This window comes from Leucoraja erinacea, chromosome 33 (assembly GCF_028641065.1).
Source record: "Leucoraja erinacea ecotype New England chromosome 33, Leri_hhj_1, whole genome shotgun sequence".
NCBI lineage: Eukaryota > Metazoa > Chordata > Chondrichthyes > Rajiformes > Rajidae > Leucoraja > Leucoraja erinaceus.
This window is the reverse complement of record NC_073409.1, coordinates 19,199,965-19,218,087: the sequence shown is the minus strand read 5'-3', so window position 1 is coordinate 19,218,087 and position 18,123 is coordinate 19,199,965. Positions and strand designations below refer to the sequence as shown.

The following is an 18,123-nucleotide window of genomic DNA, read 5'->3' as shown; positions in this document are numbered from 1 at the left end:
GGATAGAGGGAGGGGATAGGGAGAGAGAAGGCAGGAAGAGAGAAGGGGGGAGGAGGGAGGAAGTGTGAGAGAGGGAGAGTGAAGTAGGGAGAGAGGAGGAAAGAGGGAGGGGGAGAGATGGAGAAGGAGGGGGGGGTGGAAAGAAAAGACGGGAGAGAGGAAGGGGGGGTAGTAAGGGGAGGGAGGGAGGGGAGAAGGAGGTGGAGAATGGAAGGGATAAGAGTGATGGAGGTAGGGAGAGAAGGAGGGAAGAGGGAGGAGAGCGAGTGAGAGTGACGGGCAGTGGAAGGAGCAGGAGCCGGGGGTAATCGCGTTGTCCCAGCGCCCAGTGCCGTAGCCCAGGGCGGGCAGGGTGTGTGTGTATGTGTGTGTGTGTGTGGGGGTGTACTCAGTATTTGGAGCGGCAGGGAGAGGCGTGGGCAGTGAAGTCTGTGCCGCCCCGCTCTGCCAGCAGCATCTTCTCCAGTGAAGCGGGGGGAAGCTCTCTCTCACACACACACACACACAGAGCAAGCAGCAAGATGATGAACCCTGGCATCTTCCTCCTCTTCATCAGTGTCACCCTGGCCCGGGCATCCACCGGTAAGGCAGCTGTTCTGCAGCAACTTCACCCTCAATCTGATGCATGTTTATTCGCTTTAACCAACTTTACATTCCATTGAGTCTAACATTCTCCCTGAGATCATCCTTGCTCCGATCGCGTACAGGGCGTTTTTTTTTATTAGTATAACCTCGTTTAAATCACCCATTCTCCCCACCCTTCTGTTTAAAAGCTAAGCGGCTGAGATGAGATCATCTCTAAAGTGAATAACAAAAAGATCCACAGCAGTTCTGGGGAGATTCATCCCCAGGCAGATTTAAAAAAAAATATATATATATAGACAAAAGTGCTGGAGAAACTCATCGGGTGCAGCCTGCATCTATGGAGCGAAGGAAATAGGCAACGTTTCGTCCCGAAACGTTGCCTATTTCCTTCGCTCCATAGATGCTGGCTGCACCCGCTGAGTTTCTCCAGCACTTTTGTCTACCTTCGATTTTCCAGCATCTGCAGTTCCTTCTTAAATTCTTTTTTTTAATACATATTTTGTTGACTTTGCTTCAACAAAGGAATGTCCCCTGGTTTATAACTGGACGTAAACAAGTGTCACACTCCATTGAAATGATCCCCGTTGCTAATTCGGATTTGCAGTCTATATTAAAAAAAAAGTTCGGACAAGCCGAAAGGCATTCCCACTCTAAACCAGCCGAGGGGAATAAAGTCTTCTGTACCCCTAGATTTCTTGAGAAATGCCTTGGTTCTTGGTTTTTGGTCCTCCGAAATATTCCAAATTGAATTTAAACTGGAGGTGGTGGAGGGAGGACTTAACAAGAGCATATGGGATGATTCACCTCCCATTGGAAATTATTACCAGGGCCGCTGCGCTGCCTTTGATACAACTGAGGGAATGAGCGTCTGGTATTACTTGGTGGGGTTTAGAAAACCGTTCCGGTGTTTTGACAACCGCATTCCACGGTCTTTGCGTTTAATACGCGAGCGACAAAAAACTGAGCCCACAGCAGCTTGTTTTGTTTTAGAAAGAGCTGTTCTCTGAAAATAGTGACCCAGGAATAGATTCCCAATATGTTCAGGGGGGGGTGAGACGCTGCTGGGAAGGTATTCTGATCTGCACAGCTTATTTTAAAAATTCAAAACTATACATAGACTGACTGGAACTGCTTTTGTTTGTGAATGGACGTGAATGGATAAATGTGTGAATACGTTGTCAGAATCTAGATGACTAAAGAACAGAAACTATGGAAGGTAGACAAAAGTTCTGGAGAAACGCTGCCTATTTCCTTCGCTCCATAGATGCTGCTGCACCCGCTGAGTTTCTCTAGCACTTTTGTCTACCTTCGATTTCCCAGCACCTGCAGTTCCTTCTTAAACAGAAACTATGGAGTCCCCCAAAGTCTATTTCTATGGTGTTATCAACACATAAAAACAAATCTTGATACATATTCACTCATAAGTACTCAGTTCCATATTGTCAGTTTATTATTTTCATAAACACGGAAACACAGTGAGAAGCTTTGTTTAGCATGAAATCCGATCTGATTAGATAATGCCAGACATAAATACAATCAAGCTAAACTCAAGTACAATGGATAGAGCAAAGGGGAAGATACAGAGAGCAGAATATAATTAGAATCAGTCTGAAGAAGGGTCTCGACCTGAAACGTCACCCATTCCTTCTCTCTAGAGATGCTGCCTGTTCCGCTGAGTTACCCCAGGGGTCTGTCTTCGATTTAAACCAGCATCTGCAGTTCCTTCTAACACACTATGCAGAATATAGTTCTCAGCATTGTAGCGCATCAGTTTCAAAGACAAAGTCCAATGTCCATAATGGGGTAGAGGTGAATCGGACTATATCCTAGCTAATGGGAGGACTGTTCAGAAGCCTGATAACAGAGGGGAAGAAGCAGTTCCTGCGGGAAAAAAAATAGTGTGAATTTATCGTCAATAATAATTTTGTGCTGAACATCCTGCGGTCTAGGCATAAGCTCAGGGTAGACCGAGCCTTTGCGATTGCAACTCCTAAACTGTGGAACAGCATCCTTCTTCCCATCAGAACTGCCCCCTCCGTTGACTCTTTTATGTCGAGTCTTAAAACATCTTTACTCTCAAGCCTTTCTTAACGTCCTCTGAGGGAGGGCTATGTGTATGTATTTATGTATGTAATTTATGAGCCAATGTTGTATAACGTTAGTCCCTCCACCAATGTAAAGCACTTTGGTCAGCAAGAGTTGTTTTTTAAATGTGCTGTAGAAATAAAAGTGACTTGACTCGACTTGACTTGAGTCATTCCACATTAAGTAGTCACTCTCTGAAGGAAGGAAGATACAGCAACAACTTGCACATACCAAGTCCCCAGTATAATAACGAATAGTTCCCTTGATCCAGCATGTTGGTTAAGTGACTGATGATGATCAGGATACTAGATTGATTAATTTGATTGATTTATACTTTATTATCATATGTGACAGGTCACAGTGAAATTCTTTGTTTTGCACGCCATGTGTGTAAGAAGGATTTTTTTAAACCGAAGATAGACACAAAATGCTGGATTAACTCAGTTGGACTGTCAGCATCTCTGGAGAGAAGGAATGGGTAAAGTTTCGGTCCGAGACCCTTCTGTCGGAGAGAGGAGGAGAACTTCTTCAAAGTGGTCATACTTTGGTCTCGACCCACAACGTCACCCATTCCTTCTCTCCAGAGATGCTGTCTGTCTGTCCCGCTGAGTTACAAGGCATTCATTATAGACCCCAATGACCCCTCTTTAACACCCCGCCCCCCATCCCCCCACGCCGGGACGCTATTTATTACTAGATACTAGATGTTTGGAACTAGATGAAACTCATAATGATAAAAGAACACGAAAATCTGAAACCAATAATTTTCTGCTTTTAATCATTATATTTAACATCCCAACTTGGTTCCCTCAGCTGAGAGGTAGTCAGTTGACTATCCCATCTGGAGGGTGGTAGACCCAAGCTCCACAAAGATGTTTAAGAAGGAACTGCAGATGCTGGAAAATCGAAGGTACACAAAAATGCTGGAGAAACTCAGCGGGTGCAGCAGCGTCTATGGAGCGAAGGAAATAGGCAACGTTTCGTCCCGAAACCCTTTGGGTTTCGACCCGAAACGTTGCCTATTTCCTTTGGGTTTCGTCCCGAAACGTTGCCTATTCCCTTCGCTCCATAGATGCTGCTGCACCCGCTGAGTTTCTCCAGCATTTTTGTGTACCTCCACAGAGATGTACTGGAGTGGGAGCCTATTCTTGTAGTGGGACCACTGTTGCTCGGACTGAAAGGCAAGAGTGTAGTTAACCGAGCCACAGCTGAAATTGGTCTGGGATGTTGAAGTCAGCTGGTATTCCTTTTTTTGTGTGTGATCATTTTAACATTGTAATTGGTGGAAAGTAACTGTTTGTGAATCACCAAGGGCATTGTACACAAATGTTGCTGACAGTATTTGAACCACATTCTGGAGACTGAGCCATGGGCATCCCTCCTTTGTTGATTTTCACAGTTAGAATTGTCTTTAAAGGTATAAGGTTTGAACAAACTGTTGGGACATCATCTGAAAAGTGACCACACCAAGCAATGTCCTTTGCACTTGACATAGACTGGGAAATGTGTTAGTGTTTAGTTTATTTTATTGTCACGTGTACCAAGTCAAGTCAAGTTTTATTCGTCACTTGCACATAAAGTGCAGTGAAATGAATTAGAGATTGAACTGAGATACAGTGAAAAGCTTTTGTTGCATGCTAACCAGTCAGCGGAAAGTCAATACTTGATTACAATCGAGCCATTTACAGTGTGTAGATTCTAAATAGGGGAATAACGTTTAGTGCAAGGTAAAGCCAGTAAAGTCCGATAGTCTGAGGATCACCAATGATGTAGATAGGAGTTCAGGACTGCTCTCTTGTTGTGTTGGATAAGACAGTAAAAACAAGGAACTGCAGATGCTGGTTTACGAAAAAAGACACAAAGTGCTGGAGTAACTCAGCGGGCTAGGCAGCATGTGTAGGAAGGAACTGCAGATGCTGGTTTACACCAAAGATGGCCACAGAATGCTGGAGTAACTCAGCAGACCTGGCAGCATCTCTGAAGAAAAGGAACAGGTGATGTTTCGGATCTGAAGAAGGGTCTCGACTCAAAACGCCACCTACTCCTTTTCTCCAAAGATGCTGCCTGAGCCGTTAAATTACTCCACCTATGTGCGTCAGTCAGCATCTCTGCAGAAAATGTTCTCCAGCTAAAGTACAATGATCGATGACAGATCCAGATCCAGAACAAGGGGTCACAGTTTAAGGATAAGGGGGAAATCTTTTAGGACTGAGATGAGGAAAACTTTTTTCACACAGAGAGTGGTGAATCTCTGGAATTCTCTCCCGCAGAAGGTAGTTGAGGCCAGTTCATTGGCTATATTTAAGAGGGAGTTAGATGTGGCCCTTGTGGCTAAAGGGATCAGGGGGTATGGAGAGAAGGCAGGTACAGGATACTGAGTTGGATGATCAGCCATGATCATATTGAATGGTGGTGCAGGCTCGAAGGGCCGAATGGCCTACTCCTGCACCTAATTTCTATGTTTCTATGTTTTTATATGTGATTTTGTTGTAAGCTGGCTGGTAATATCATGGTCCGTTAGTGGGTACTTGAATAAGTGGAACATGAAAAAAGGTAGCAGGACTATCAGTCATGAGACCAGCTTTAACTGAAGAGATGGGAAGGGTGGCACAATGGTAGAGTTTCCTCCCTACAGCACCAGAGACTTGGGTTCGATCCTGACTATACGGTGCTGTCTGTAGAGATGTCGCACATTCTCCCCATGACCTGCGTGGGTTTTCCCTAGGGATGCTCCGTTTTTTTCCCACACTCCAAAGACGTAATGGTTTGTAGGTTAATTGGCTTCACTAAGAATTTGTAAATTGTTCCTCGTGTGTGTAGGATGGTGCTAGTGTTTCCGTGTGTTTCCCGGAGGTTGCAGGTGGTTGCCGGAGGTTGCAGGTAGTGGAAGCAGGTAGGGAGACTGACAAAAACCTCCGGGAACCGCACGGAAACCTTGGGTGGGGCGCAAAGTCTCCAGAGGTTTCCGTTCAGGTTTCCTAAGTGGGACAGGGGCATAAGCAATTACATTGGGCCTGGGTGAAAGCTCTCCGCGTCACTTGGCTCTTTGCCACAAGAGCACAGTAGTTGAAGCAGAACGTGTATGTATGAAAATCTTGATGTGACAACTTTAACACAAAGATAGACTTTTAGCATGCAAACAAAGACCGCTGTGAACCTAACGGTTGATGGAATTCAACGTTGGCCACCAATTGTATGACCAACTCTAATTTTGCTGCGTAGGTTTTTCTGCTTGGAAGAACTTGGCTTCCACCCTATGCTGGCACAGTCAAAATCAAGTTCAGAAGGAGTGGGGGTATTAACTGATAAGAGTTGTGCAGCCAAACGCAAGATGTGGAAACAGTTAGATTAGAAAATAAATTCACAGCTCAAGAAGTAATTTAGAGTTTCAAAGACGAGCCAAAACCCAACAATTAAATTTGCTTTAATCTTAACATGAAATAAAACCATAAACTACAATGAAGGGGATTTCAAAAGCTAGTCTAAGCATCACAAAGCACAAAATCATTGTTTGCAGTTTTAGTCTGAAAGGTGTTCTTTGCAGAAATATTTCTCTGCTGTTTCGTGTAATTTATAGGATAGTTGAACATCTGAATTCTCTCTCAGTTTGATGATAATCATAAGTGCAGCGCATCAATCCTTTAGAGGTTCACTTTGTATCTGTTCCATCAAATACATCTCGACGGCACGGCTTTGTAAATATAATGTTCAAACAAACTTAAGAAGCAGTTTTAATGAAAGGGAAGCGGTCTTGTTCCCACACGGCTATCTTGGCAAGTGATTATCACATCTCCCACAGAATGAGCCCTCTCCACCCTACCCTCTCCTGCCACTGGAACACAGATCGAAGCAAGGAGACCTGGTGTCTTGGCTCTGTGTCTTGGCTCTGAGATGGGACTTGCGCACCTCCCTTGAAATCTTGAACTCGTGAATCAGGTCACGTATCTGGGCCCCGCAAAAGGGAAAATCTGGAAATGCTGGGAATCTGAAATGAAAACAGAAAATCCCGAGGATATCCAGCAGTTCAGGCAGCATCTGTGGAGAAAGCAAGAATGGGCATTTTGGGTTGACGTATGCATTGAAATACACATAGGGTTTTGGGTGCCTGGGACACGATGCCAGGGTTGGTGGTTGAGATAGATACAATAGTGGTGTTTACGAGGCTTTTATATGGGGACATGGATATGCAGGGAATGGAGGGACATAGATCAGAGGAGATTAGTTGGTCTTGGCATCCTGTTGGGGGCAGACATTATGGGCTGAAGGGCCTGTTCCTGTGCAGTACTTTTCCAGGTTAGAAACAAGGAACTGCAGGTGCTGGTGTACAAAAAAATACACAAAGTGCTGGAATATTTCAGTGGGTCAGGCAGTATCCCTGGAGATCAGGGATAGGTGACGTATAGGGTCAGGAACCTTCTTCAGGCATTGAAGTGTGGGGAGGGGGAAAGCTGGAAGGGTGAAAGCTGTACTTTTCTATATTTAAATTCTTGCCACATGGAGTTCAGAATAAATCGTTATGAGCGCGGTGGCACTGCGGTGGGGCAGTGCCAGTGCCAGAGACCTGATTATGGGTGCTGTCTGTACGTAGTTTGAACGTTCTCCCTGTGACCGCATGGATTTTCTCTGGGTGGTCCGGTTTCCTCCCACATTCTAAAGATCTACAGGTTTGTAGGTTAATTTGGGCTCAGTAAAATTGTAAATTGTCCCTAGTGTGTAGGGTACTGCTAGGTGAGGAACCAGTGGGCTGAAGGGCCTGTTTCTGCGTGTGCGCTGTATCTCTAAACTAAACTAAACTAAACTAAACTAAACTAAACTAAACTAAAATAAACTGAAAGCACACATGTGCATGTGACCCTGTCTTGATAATTTGTTGCAAGATTTGTGTTTGCTTTTACTAATTTATCTCGAGTATACGAAGAATTAGCTCATGTTGTGAGCTATTTGCAACCCAGAATGTACACAGCAGTCTATTCAAAGCTACATTGTAGCACACAGCGGGGAAGGCTGCATTCGATGTCAACAGTGCATCTGGTCGCAAGTTATTATGCGGGATGAGTGGGGCCAGATGCCAAGAGTGGAGCTGAACTTGTCAGATCATCATCTGATTGCCGAATCAGTGTTATTGAAAGAAATTCTGTAAAACCAATCGGTGTTTTAATCAGAGCCCTCTTTCATTTTGCATGCTTCGTCGAAGAGAATGGATGACTGGTTCTGGTGGTGAGATCTGTCTCTGGCTAAATTGCAGTACAAAAACTTATCTTGCTCTAATCGTTATTCCCTTATCATGTACCTGTACTCCGTGAATGGCTCGATTGTAATCATGTATTGCCTTTCCACTGCCTGGTTATCACGCAACAAAAGCTTTGCTCTGTACCTTGGTACACGGCACAATAAACTAAACTAAACTACAAAAAATGTCCTCGGACTGCCAGTGTGACTGCTGCTTAGTTTGGAACATCTATCAATAATCTCCGACACGTGCTAGACAATTTGAACCAAAATATCTGAAACAAATGGAGGGGGGACGGAATTGTTGAGAACACCCAATTGTATGTCCACAACTGTTCCGAGGGTGGCACGGTGGCGCATCGGTAGAGTTGCTGCCTTACAGCACCAGAGACCCAGGTTCAATCCTGGATAGGGGTACTGTCTGTACGGAGTTTGTACCTTCTCCCCGTGACCCCGTGGTTTTCTCTGGGTGCTCTGGTTTCCTCCCACACTCCAAAGACATTCAATTTTGTAGTTTAATTGGCTTTGGTAAAAATTGTAAATTGTAAAGTGTGTGTAGGATAGTGCTAGTGTGTGTAGGATCAGCACAGACTCGGTGGGCCGAAGGGCCTGTTTCAACTAAACTAAACTGGAATAAACTGTCTAAACTAAACTAAACTGTAATAATAATAATAATTCCAGTTTTCCTGCCATGGATTTGAACCTGAAATCAGTTCTAATATATTAAACTGTACAGTTAAAATGTAAGAAAGGAACTGCAGATGCTAGTTTAAACGGAATAGACACAAACTGCTGGAGGAACTCAGCGTGACAGGCAACATCTCTGGAGAGAAGGAATGGGTGACTTTTCATGTCAAGGGTCTCGACCCGAAACGTCACCTATTCCTTCTCTCCACAATTGCTGCCTGTCCCGCTGGGTTACTCCAGCATTTTGTGTCCATCTTCAGTTAAAATGTAACGCAGAGAGCAAATTCAGGAGCTTTATCAGTCTTATTGCAGATAGATTATTATATATTGTGCACATCGACAATAATTCAAGAAAAACTATCTGGTGACAGACAATCTGTGTAACTTTCCACACAACTTAATAATAATTATCACATAAATATTATTCAGTCTGAAGAAGGGTTTTGGCCTGAAACGTTGCCTATTTCCTTCGCTCCATAGATGCTGCCGCACCCGCTGAGTTTCTCCAGCACTTTGGTCCACCTTCGATTTTCCAGCATCTGCAGTTCCTTCTTAAACACATAAATATTATCACATCACATAATAATAATAATAATAATAATAATATTAATAATAATAATAATAATAATAATAATAATAATAATAAGGCTGCTAACTTCCTAGTTCACATCCTTTATTAAAAATAAAGTATTAAGCTGCAAATCTAGTGCAGTATCCGGATTGAGCTAAGGTTAGGTTTAGGTTTATTATCGTCATGTGTAGCGAGGTGGGGCTTTGTTTTGCACGCTATCCAAACAGATCTGATGATACTACACATAAATACAATCAAGTCAAACTCAAGGACAATAGGTAGAGCAATGGGGAAGATACAGAGTGCAGAATACAGCTCTCAGCATTGTAGTGCAACAGTTCCACAGACAAAGTCCAATGTCCGCATTGGGGTAGAGGTGAATCGGACAGAATCCTAGTTTACGCAAGGACTGTTCAGAAGCCTGACAACAGAGGGGAAGAAGTTGGCGGTGTGCACTTTCAAGCTTCTGTAACTTCTGCCGGACGGGAGCGGGGTGGAAGGAATAACAGAGGTGGGGCAAGGTTTTGATTATGACGAGGCAGTGAGTATTAATATGCACTATTCAACGATGAACAACATAACAAACATGTCCTTGCCTAAAAACCTTCCATTTCTTTTTATTTAAGTACATGGTATTATTAAAAACCTGTCCTTGCCTAACTTTCTTTTTCAGTACTGAGTTAGTGCTCAGTTACCAGTGGTTGCTGCAAGCTGAAACCATGCATCTCATAGAGTATGACTCACTATCTGAATATCCACCCATATGTCTCCACACAAAAAGAGGTCACGTTTAAAAAGGAAAAGTTTAGAAGATGGCACTCATTAACACGTCATTGGAACATATGTTTGTTTTTAAATGACATACACCAAACCTGATGAGCAGGTTTATAATAATACCATGTACTTAAATAAAAAGAAATGGAAGGTTTTTTAATGAGCAATATGATATCTTCAGCCCAGGTTGCTCTTAGATTGCTAAATATAACACATGCAATTTACCAGATATGTATAATATGGAGAAAATTGAAAGGATAAAAATATGTGCTTGTGATTATGGGGAGTAGATTGATGCAGTGTGCTTCCTGCTGTATGTTTGGATGGATTGCTAGGCGAACCATTTGCTCAACACCTCTATGAGTTAAAGTGTGGGGAGGAACTGCAGATGCAGGTTCAAACCCGAAGATAGACACAAAATGCTGGAGTAACTCAGCGGGACAGGCAGCATCTCTGGAGAGAAGGAATGGGTGACGTTTTGGGTCGAGACCCTTCTTCAGGAGCTGAAGAGTCTACATGGTGTCTATGAGTTAAAGTTATAGACAGGCCACCATTCTCTTTATTTGTTCCCCTTCCTCCCTTTTTGTATGGTCAACTCTTTACTGGTCCCAAGTTTCAGCGATACCAACTTTGCCAGATAACTTTGCCTAAGCTCCATGTTATGTCGATACAAGGAACTGCAGATGCTGGTTTACAAATTAAGACACAAAGTGCTGGAGTAACTTAGCATCTCCGGAGAACATGGATAGGTGACATTTTAGGTCGGGACCCTTCTTTTGACTGATTGTAGTAGAGAGAGGAGAACCTGGAAGAGAGGTGGGGTGGGAAACACTATGACAAGTGATAGGGGGATACAGGTGATCTCGGTGATAGGGAGGGGGTGGTTATGGGAAAATGTTTGGCCCAGAGATGCAATGGTTAGGCCAAAACCAGAGATGAAAAGACAAAATGTGTTTGATAACGAGACAAGGATAGAAGATGCGTGAAATGGGAGGCCAGAGAAGGGAATGTAGGTGCAAGAGGATGGGGGCAGGGAGGAAGGAGAAAGGGGTGCACATCCAGGTGAGACACAGGGTGGGGGGAGCAGAGAGTAAAAGGGGAGACAGATGGGGAAAGGTGGGAGGGTGTATGTAGGTTAAGAGCCTATCCCACTTACGTGTCCTTGGCACGCAAGTTACGCGACCTCGTGGTCACGTTGAGGCGCACAGGCCGCACGGGGCTCCGAAATGTTTGTAGTGAACAAAATCTTTGCGCGCCAACGGCCTGTCGCATAACTGACGGCCAAAGTGGGACAGGCCCAAGACCCTGGCGCTGTGCAACGTCTCACCTCCAACAGCAGCAGAAGCAGGCAAATGATCGCCGAACTCGGCCTGCGGCTCACGGCCGTTGTGGTCCAGGTCCGCCCCCACTGCTACTCCCTGAGCGGGGCCAAGAAAATTGAAGATAGACACAAAATGCTGGGGTAACTCAGCGGGACCGGCAGCATCTCTGGAGAGAAGCAATGGGTGACGCTTCAGGACAAGACCCTTCTTTTCAGACTGAAGAAGAGTCTCGACACGAAAAGTCACCTATTGCTTCTCTCCAGAGATGCTGCCGGTCCCGCTGAGTTACTCCAGCTTTGTGTCCATCTTCAAATGACGTCACGCGCTCCAGACGGCTGTTCTATGTAATCCCACTTTAACATCCACTCCTTGCACAATGGGGACAATTTGCAGAGGCCCATTAACCTACAAACATCCTTGGGATGTGGGAGGAGACCGGAGCACCCAAAGGAAACTGGTGTGGTCACAGGGAGAACATGCAAACTCCACGCAGACAGCACCCGAGGGCTGGATCAAACCTGGGTCTCTGGCGCTGTGTTGCAGCAGTTCTACCAGCTGCTCCATTGTGCTGCCTCTTGTTGGAGATGTTTCTTACTGGATAGCAGGTTGAAGGAGGATCTTGATTTTGCAGAGCTTCAGGTCACCACTGGAGCACTTAACCACATATGGGCCACATATGCGTTGTGGTACTGGGCCACATATGCTCCCGATGTTTGGGGGAATATGTTCCCGATGCTGGGGGAGTCCAGCACCAGGGTCCACTGTTTAACAATAAGGGCTAGGCCATTTAGGACTGATATGAGGAAAATCTTTTTCACCCAGAGAGTTGTGAATCTGTGGAATTCTCTGCCACAGATGGCATTGGATGCCAATTCACTGGATGTTTTCAAGAGAGAGTTAGATTTAGCTTTTGGGGCTAATGAAATTAAGGGATATGGGGAAAATAGCAGGAACGGGGTACTGGTTTTGGATGATCAGCCATGATCATATTGAATGGTGGTGCTGACTCGAAGGGCCGAATGGCCTACTCCTGCACCTGTTTTCTATGTTGCTATGATTCTAAGAGAATGGACCTCACACTGATGTCCACAAAGCACAGGTTAACAATTCCCATTGCTCCCATTAGTGAATGGATTAAGGACCAAGAGGCACAAATTCAGTTGAAAGTACAGGTGCTGTTTGAGGCTAATGCTCTTAAATGGAAAACAGCTGTGATCTTGCAAGTCTAATGAAAATGGATTACATCAGATCTTCACGAGAAAATTTTTTTGGCAGCTGAGTGGAAATAATCTGGCCGCCATCTGTGGCACAATCTCAAGAAGGTTTCGGACCCAGAACGACACCTATTTTGTTTTCTCTGGAGATGCTGGCCTGATCCGCTGAGTTCCAGGAATGAGTGGGTTATCCTATGATGAATGTTTATTGCCACTGGGCCTGTACTCGCTGGAGTTTAGAAGAATGAGGGAGTACCCAATTGAAGCATAGAGAATAGTGCAAGGCTTGGATAGAGTGGATGTGGAGAGGATGTTTCCACTAGTGGGAGAGTCTAGACCTAGAGGTCATAGCCTCAGAATTAAAGCCCTTGTTTTAAGAGGGAGAGGAGGAGAAATTTATTTTGTCAGAGGGTGGTGAATCTGTAGAATTCGTTGCCACAGAAGGCCATGGAGGCCAAGTCAGTGGTAGATTTGTAAGACAAAGATAGATAGATTATTGATTAGTACGGGTGCCAGGGATTATGGGGAGAAGGCAGGAGAATGGGGTAAGGAGGTGGAGATAGACCAGCCATGATTGAATAGTGGAGTAGACTGGATGGGCCGAATGGCCTAATTCTACTATTCCTTATGACCTCATGACCTTCTGAGTTCCTCCAGCATTTTGTGCATTCTTTGGTATAAAGCAGCATCTGCAGTTCCTTCCTGCACACAGCGCCTCAAGCCGGGTAGGTTGGTCTTACTGTGCTGCTCCTTGAGTACTTGGTCCATCTCTGACCACAGTCACACGAGGCAACCATTCAAATGCCGCAGGTAATGCCAGCAAGATCCAGGAGATTGAACAATTGGGTTGGATTCATGAGATCATAGATCATAAGATCCTAAGATCATAAGTGATAGGAGTAGATCAGCGGTCCACACTATGTTGCCTCATTTTATCATACAATCCCTACACACTAGAGGCAATTTACAGAGGCTGATTTAACCTACAAACCCACACATACATGGGATGTGGGCGGAGACTGGAGCACCGCAAGCAAACTCACGCAGTCTCAGGGAGAACGTGCAAACTCCACATAAAGGGCACCCGAGGTCAGGATCGAACTCTGGTCTCTGGCGTTGTGAGGCTGTGCCACAGTTCCACATTGAACTCAAACTTCCGGATCCTAGTCCTAAAGATACTGAAGGAATTTTAGTTTTTAGTTTTAGTTTTAGAGATACAGCACGGAAACAGGCCCTTCGGCCCACAGAGTCTGCACCGACCAGCGATCCCCGCACATTAACACTACCCTACACACACCAGACAATTTTCACATTTTTATACCAATGCCAATTAACCTACAAACCTGTACGTCTTTGGTGTGTGGGAGGAAACCGAAGATCTCAGAGAAAACCCACGTGGGTCACGGGGAGAACGTACAAAGTCCGTACAGGCAAACATCCGTGGTCAGGATCGAACCCACGTCTCTGGCGCTGTAAGGCAGTTGCTCTACCGCTGCGCCACCGTGCCGCCCTATGTGGAAATGATAGTGGGAGAAGCAAAATGCTGTGAGTTTATTGGGCAACTTCTAGGAAGCAAAACCAGAAACTATAAAACCTTTTTGTAATGATAGCTGAATGGGCTTTTTTCAAGACATGATGAGCCGTGGCTGATTTTTCTCCTCCGAAGTACAATGCACTTGTTGCCATCCCCACTGGAACTGGGTCAGTGTGGACTCTGGTGAACAGTGTTGCTATTTACACTTATTTTGGTGTTTAGTTTATTTTTAAACCTCCTGGAAATATTATTCTGAGATCTTTCCGTGTTTATAACTGGCCATGTTGAAAGTATAACACTGGAACTGTACAGCTTGTCCCCACTCAGTCCCTGAGATGTGTGAAGATCGCACATCTACTTGTGACTCTTCTTTCACATAGAATTGGAAGCATCTATTTTCTTCTAACTTCAATAGTTTTAACATTTGCATAAATCCATTCACTAGAAAGAGTTTCCTTTACGAAGTCTCCAGATTCGCAAAAGTTACAAGCGATTGAAAGCTTTGAAGTCAAAGTAAGTTGAAAAAGATACCTATATGGTAAAGATCAGAATATCTGTTTTTTGAATTAATTGAAAGATACAGTGTGGAAACCGGCCTTTAGACCCACCAAATCACAACCGATCAGTGATCACCCTTTCAGAGTCTTTAGAGTCTGAAGAAGAGTCTCGACCTGAAACGTCACCTATTCTCTCCAGAGATGCTGCCTGACCCGCTGAGTTACTCCAGCTTTTTGTGTCTACCTTCAATTTAAACCAGCATCTGTAGTTCTTTCCCACCCATTCATACCAGTTTTATAGAAAGCAGGAACTGGCTGACAAAAAAAGAGACAAAGAGGGCAAAGATCTGGAATAAACCAGGCAGCATCTGTGCAAACCATGTATAGGTGATGTTTCACGTCAGAACCCTGCCTCAGACTCACTAGTTCTATGTTCACTTTCACAGCAGCTCTCTATATTTTTTCCACACAAAGGTGGTGGGTGTAAGGAATGAGCTGCTGGAGGAAGTAGTTGAGGCAGGGACTATTTCAAAGTTGTTTAAGAAGCAATTAGATAGGCACATGAATAGGACAGGTTTAGAGGGATATGGACAAAACGTGGGCGTGGGACCAGTGTATATGGGACATGTTGGTCAGTGTGGGCAAATTGGGCCAAATGGCCTATTCCAACACTGTATGACCCTAACTCTATAAAAGAGGCCATTTATGGAGGCCAATTAACCTACAAACCCACGTGTCTTTGGGATGTGGGAGGAAACTGGAGCACCCGGAGGAAACTCACACCATCACAGGGAGAACGTGCAAACTCCACATAGATAGCACCTGGCCTCAGGATCTAACCTGGGCCCGTGCTGTGAGACAGCAGCTCTACCAACGGCACCAGTGTGCCGCCTTCTGCGTGATTTTTCTAGGAAATCTGAAATAGAAATACAACACTCATCAGGTCAGGCAGCATCTATAGAAGGAAAACCAGAGAGTTCAACTCCCCCTCCCATTCCCAATCTGACCTTTCTGTCCTGGGCCTCCTCCATTGTCAGAGTGAGGCCCAGCGCAAATTGGAGGAACAGCACCTCATATTTCACTTGGGCACCTTACACCCCAGCGGTATGAACATTGACTTCTCTAACTTCAAGTAGCCCTTGCTTTCCCTCTCTCTCCATCCCCTTCCCCTTCCCAGTTCTCCCACCAGTCTTACTGTCTCCGACTACATTCTATCTCTGTCCCACCCACTCCCCTGACATCAGTCTGAAGAAGGGTGTCGACCCGAAACGTCACCCATTCCTTCTCTCCAGAGATGCTGCCTGTTCTGCTGAGTTTCTTTAACCTAGTTCCTGTCCTCACAGCTGCTGCCTGATTTAGTTTAGTTTAGTTGGAAACAGGCCCTTGGGACCACGGAGTCCATGCCGAGCAACAGTCACTGGTTCTGAAGAAGGGTGTCGACCCGAAACGTCATCTATTCCTTCTCTCAAGAGGTGCTGCCTGTCCCGCTGAGTTACTCCAGCATTTTTGTCTACCTTTGATTTTCCCAGCATCTGCAGATCCTTAAACAACTAGTTCTATCCCCCACACTAGGGGTAATTTACACAGGCCAATTAACATACAAACCCACATGCCTTTGGAGTGTGGAAGGAACATGCGAACTCCACCTAGGACCAGAGGTCATAGCTTCAGAATTAAAGGGCGCTCTTTTAGAAAGGAGGTGAGAATGAACTTCTTTAGTCAGAGGGTAGTTAATCTGTGGAACCCATTGCCACAGAGGGCTGTGGAGGCCAAGTCAGTGGATATTTTTAAGGCAGAGATAGACAAGTTCTTAATTAGAATGGGTGTCAAGAGTTATGGGGAGAAGGTATGAATATGAGATTAGGTGGCAGAGATCAGTGGAGTAGACTCGATGGGCTGAATGGCCTAATTCTATTCCTATAACTTGTGAACTAGTGAAACTGGAACACCCAGAGCAAACCCAGGTGGTTACGGGGAGAACGCACAAACTCGATACAGACAGCACCGATAGTCAGGATCAAACCCGGGTCTCTTGCGCCGTGAGGCAGCAACTCTACCGCTACTGTGCCGCCCTTTGTTGATTGTTTCCAGTAGTTTCAATTTTAATGTTGACTTTGCAGATTGTGAGAACAATATTAGTTCGAGCACCAGGCTATTCCCCTTGCTGTTCGCCATCACTGTACTGTACTGTGGGATCGTTTGCACTTTCCAGAGAGGCTGGGCAGCGCTAAGAATGAAAAGTTCCCCAAATGCTGCGATAGTTGGAGTCAAATTATCGCCTCGATATTTGCAAAGTATCTGCAGCTGGGCTAGAACTCTGAATCTACCTGGTGGCGAGAATGCTGAACACTGAAAGGAAAAGCAGAAAATGCAGGAAACACTCAATAAGTCAGGCAGCATGTGTGGAAAGAGGAGCAGAATGACTGTTTCAAAGTTATTCCAGCCTATCACTGGTAGAGCTGCTGTCTCACAGCACCGGAGACCGAGGTTCGATCCTGACCTTGGCCGCTGTCTCTGTGGAGTTTGCACGTTCACTATGTGGGATTTCTCCGGGTGCTCCAGTTTCCTCCCACATCCCAAAGGCGTGTGGGTTTGTAGGTTACTTGGCCTCTGTAAATTGTCCTGTTAATGTAGGGGGGTCGAGGCGAAAGTGGGATAACTAGAGCTGGTAAGTCTGAAGAAGGGTTCTATCCATGTTCTCCATGGAAGCTGCCTGATTTACTCCCGAACTTTGTTTCTTTCCCTGTAAACCAGCATCTGCAAAACATGTTTCTGTAGAACTAGTATGACTAGGTGCGCTGGTTTTCCTCCCACATTCCAAAGACGTGCGGGTTTGTTGGTTAATTGGCCTTTGTAAGTTGCCCCCTAGTGCTTCAAGTTCAAGTTTGTGTTTATTGTCACAACCAACTAAGGTACAGTGAAATTTGAGTTACCATACAGCCACACTAAGTGAAAAGCAACGATACCATTTAACACAATTTAACATAGACATCCACCACAGTGGAATCCACATTCCTCACTGTGATGGATGAGAAAGTGGAACAACATGGAAATGGTATGAATGAATGATCGATGTATTGGCGTGGAGTTAGTGGGCTGAAAGTGCCCGTTACCATGCTAAATCTGTCATGCAATGACATTGCACAGATGCCACCTAACTTATTGAATATTTCCAGCATTTCTGAATTCTGAAGATGGGTTTCGACCTGAAACGTCACCTCTCCACGTTCTCCAGAGATCCTGCCTGACCTGCTGAGATACTCCAGCACTTTCTGTCCCTTTATGTATTAACCAGCATTGGCAGTTCCCTGCTTCCACACTATCTGATGTTATTTCTGATGCCCAGTGCTTGTTGCTTTTATTTTATTTTTACCTTGTTATAACTTGAGCCCTACGCATCACACTGCTGGTTGACCACGGAATCAATCATTCATGCAGCAGTTTGCCTGCCACAGGCATATAGTTTTTGACTTTCCCAAGCACTGTGTGAATCTTTGTGTTGAGTCGGGAGTTTCCATGTCGGCTGATTTCTCCCATCCGCTGCTGTATGGCACAGGATACTTTGGTGTTTTGCCCACCCAACAGCATAATCTGTGCCAATGTTTTTCTCCCACCTCTGTGTCCA

General features: G+C 45.0%; 1 protein-coding gene across 4 annotated transcripts in view; it reads left to right on the top strand.

Annotated features, from left to right (window-relative positions):
• The first annotated feature begins 329 nt into the window (after positions 1–329).
• LOC129712774 (EGF-like repeat and discoidin I-like domain-containing protein 3) overlaps positions 330–18,123 on the top strand; it is a 77,848-nt gene continuing 60,054 nt past the window's right edge. For 2 of the 4 annotated variants that reach the window (XM_055661499.1, XM_055661498.1), the window contains exon 1: positions 330–582. In XM_055661499.1, coding sequence (XP_055517474.1) covers positions 363–582 — 220 coding nt within the window. In that variant the 5' untranslated portion in view covers positions 330–362. The remainder of the gene's footprint in view (positions 583–18,123) is intronic. The other 2 variants (XM_055661501.1, XM_055661500.1) reach the window with 1 other exon arrangement.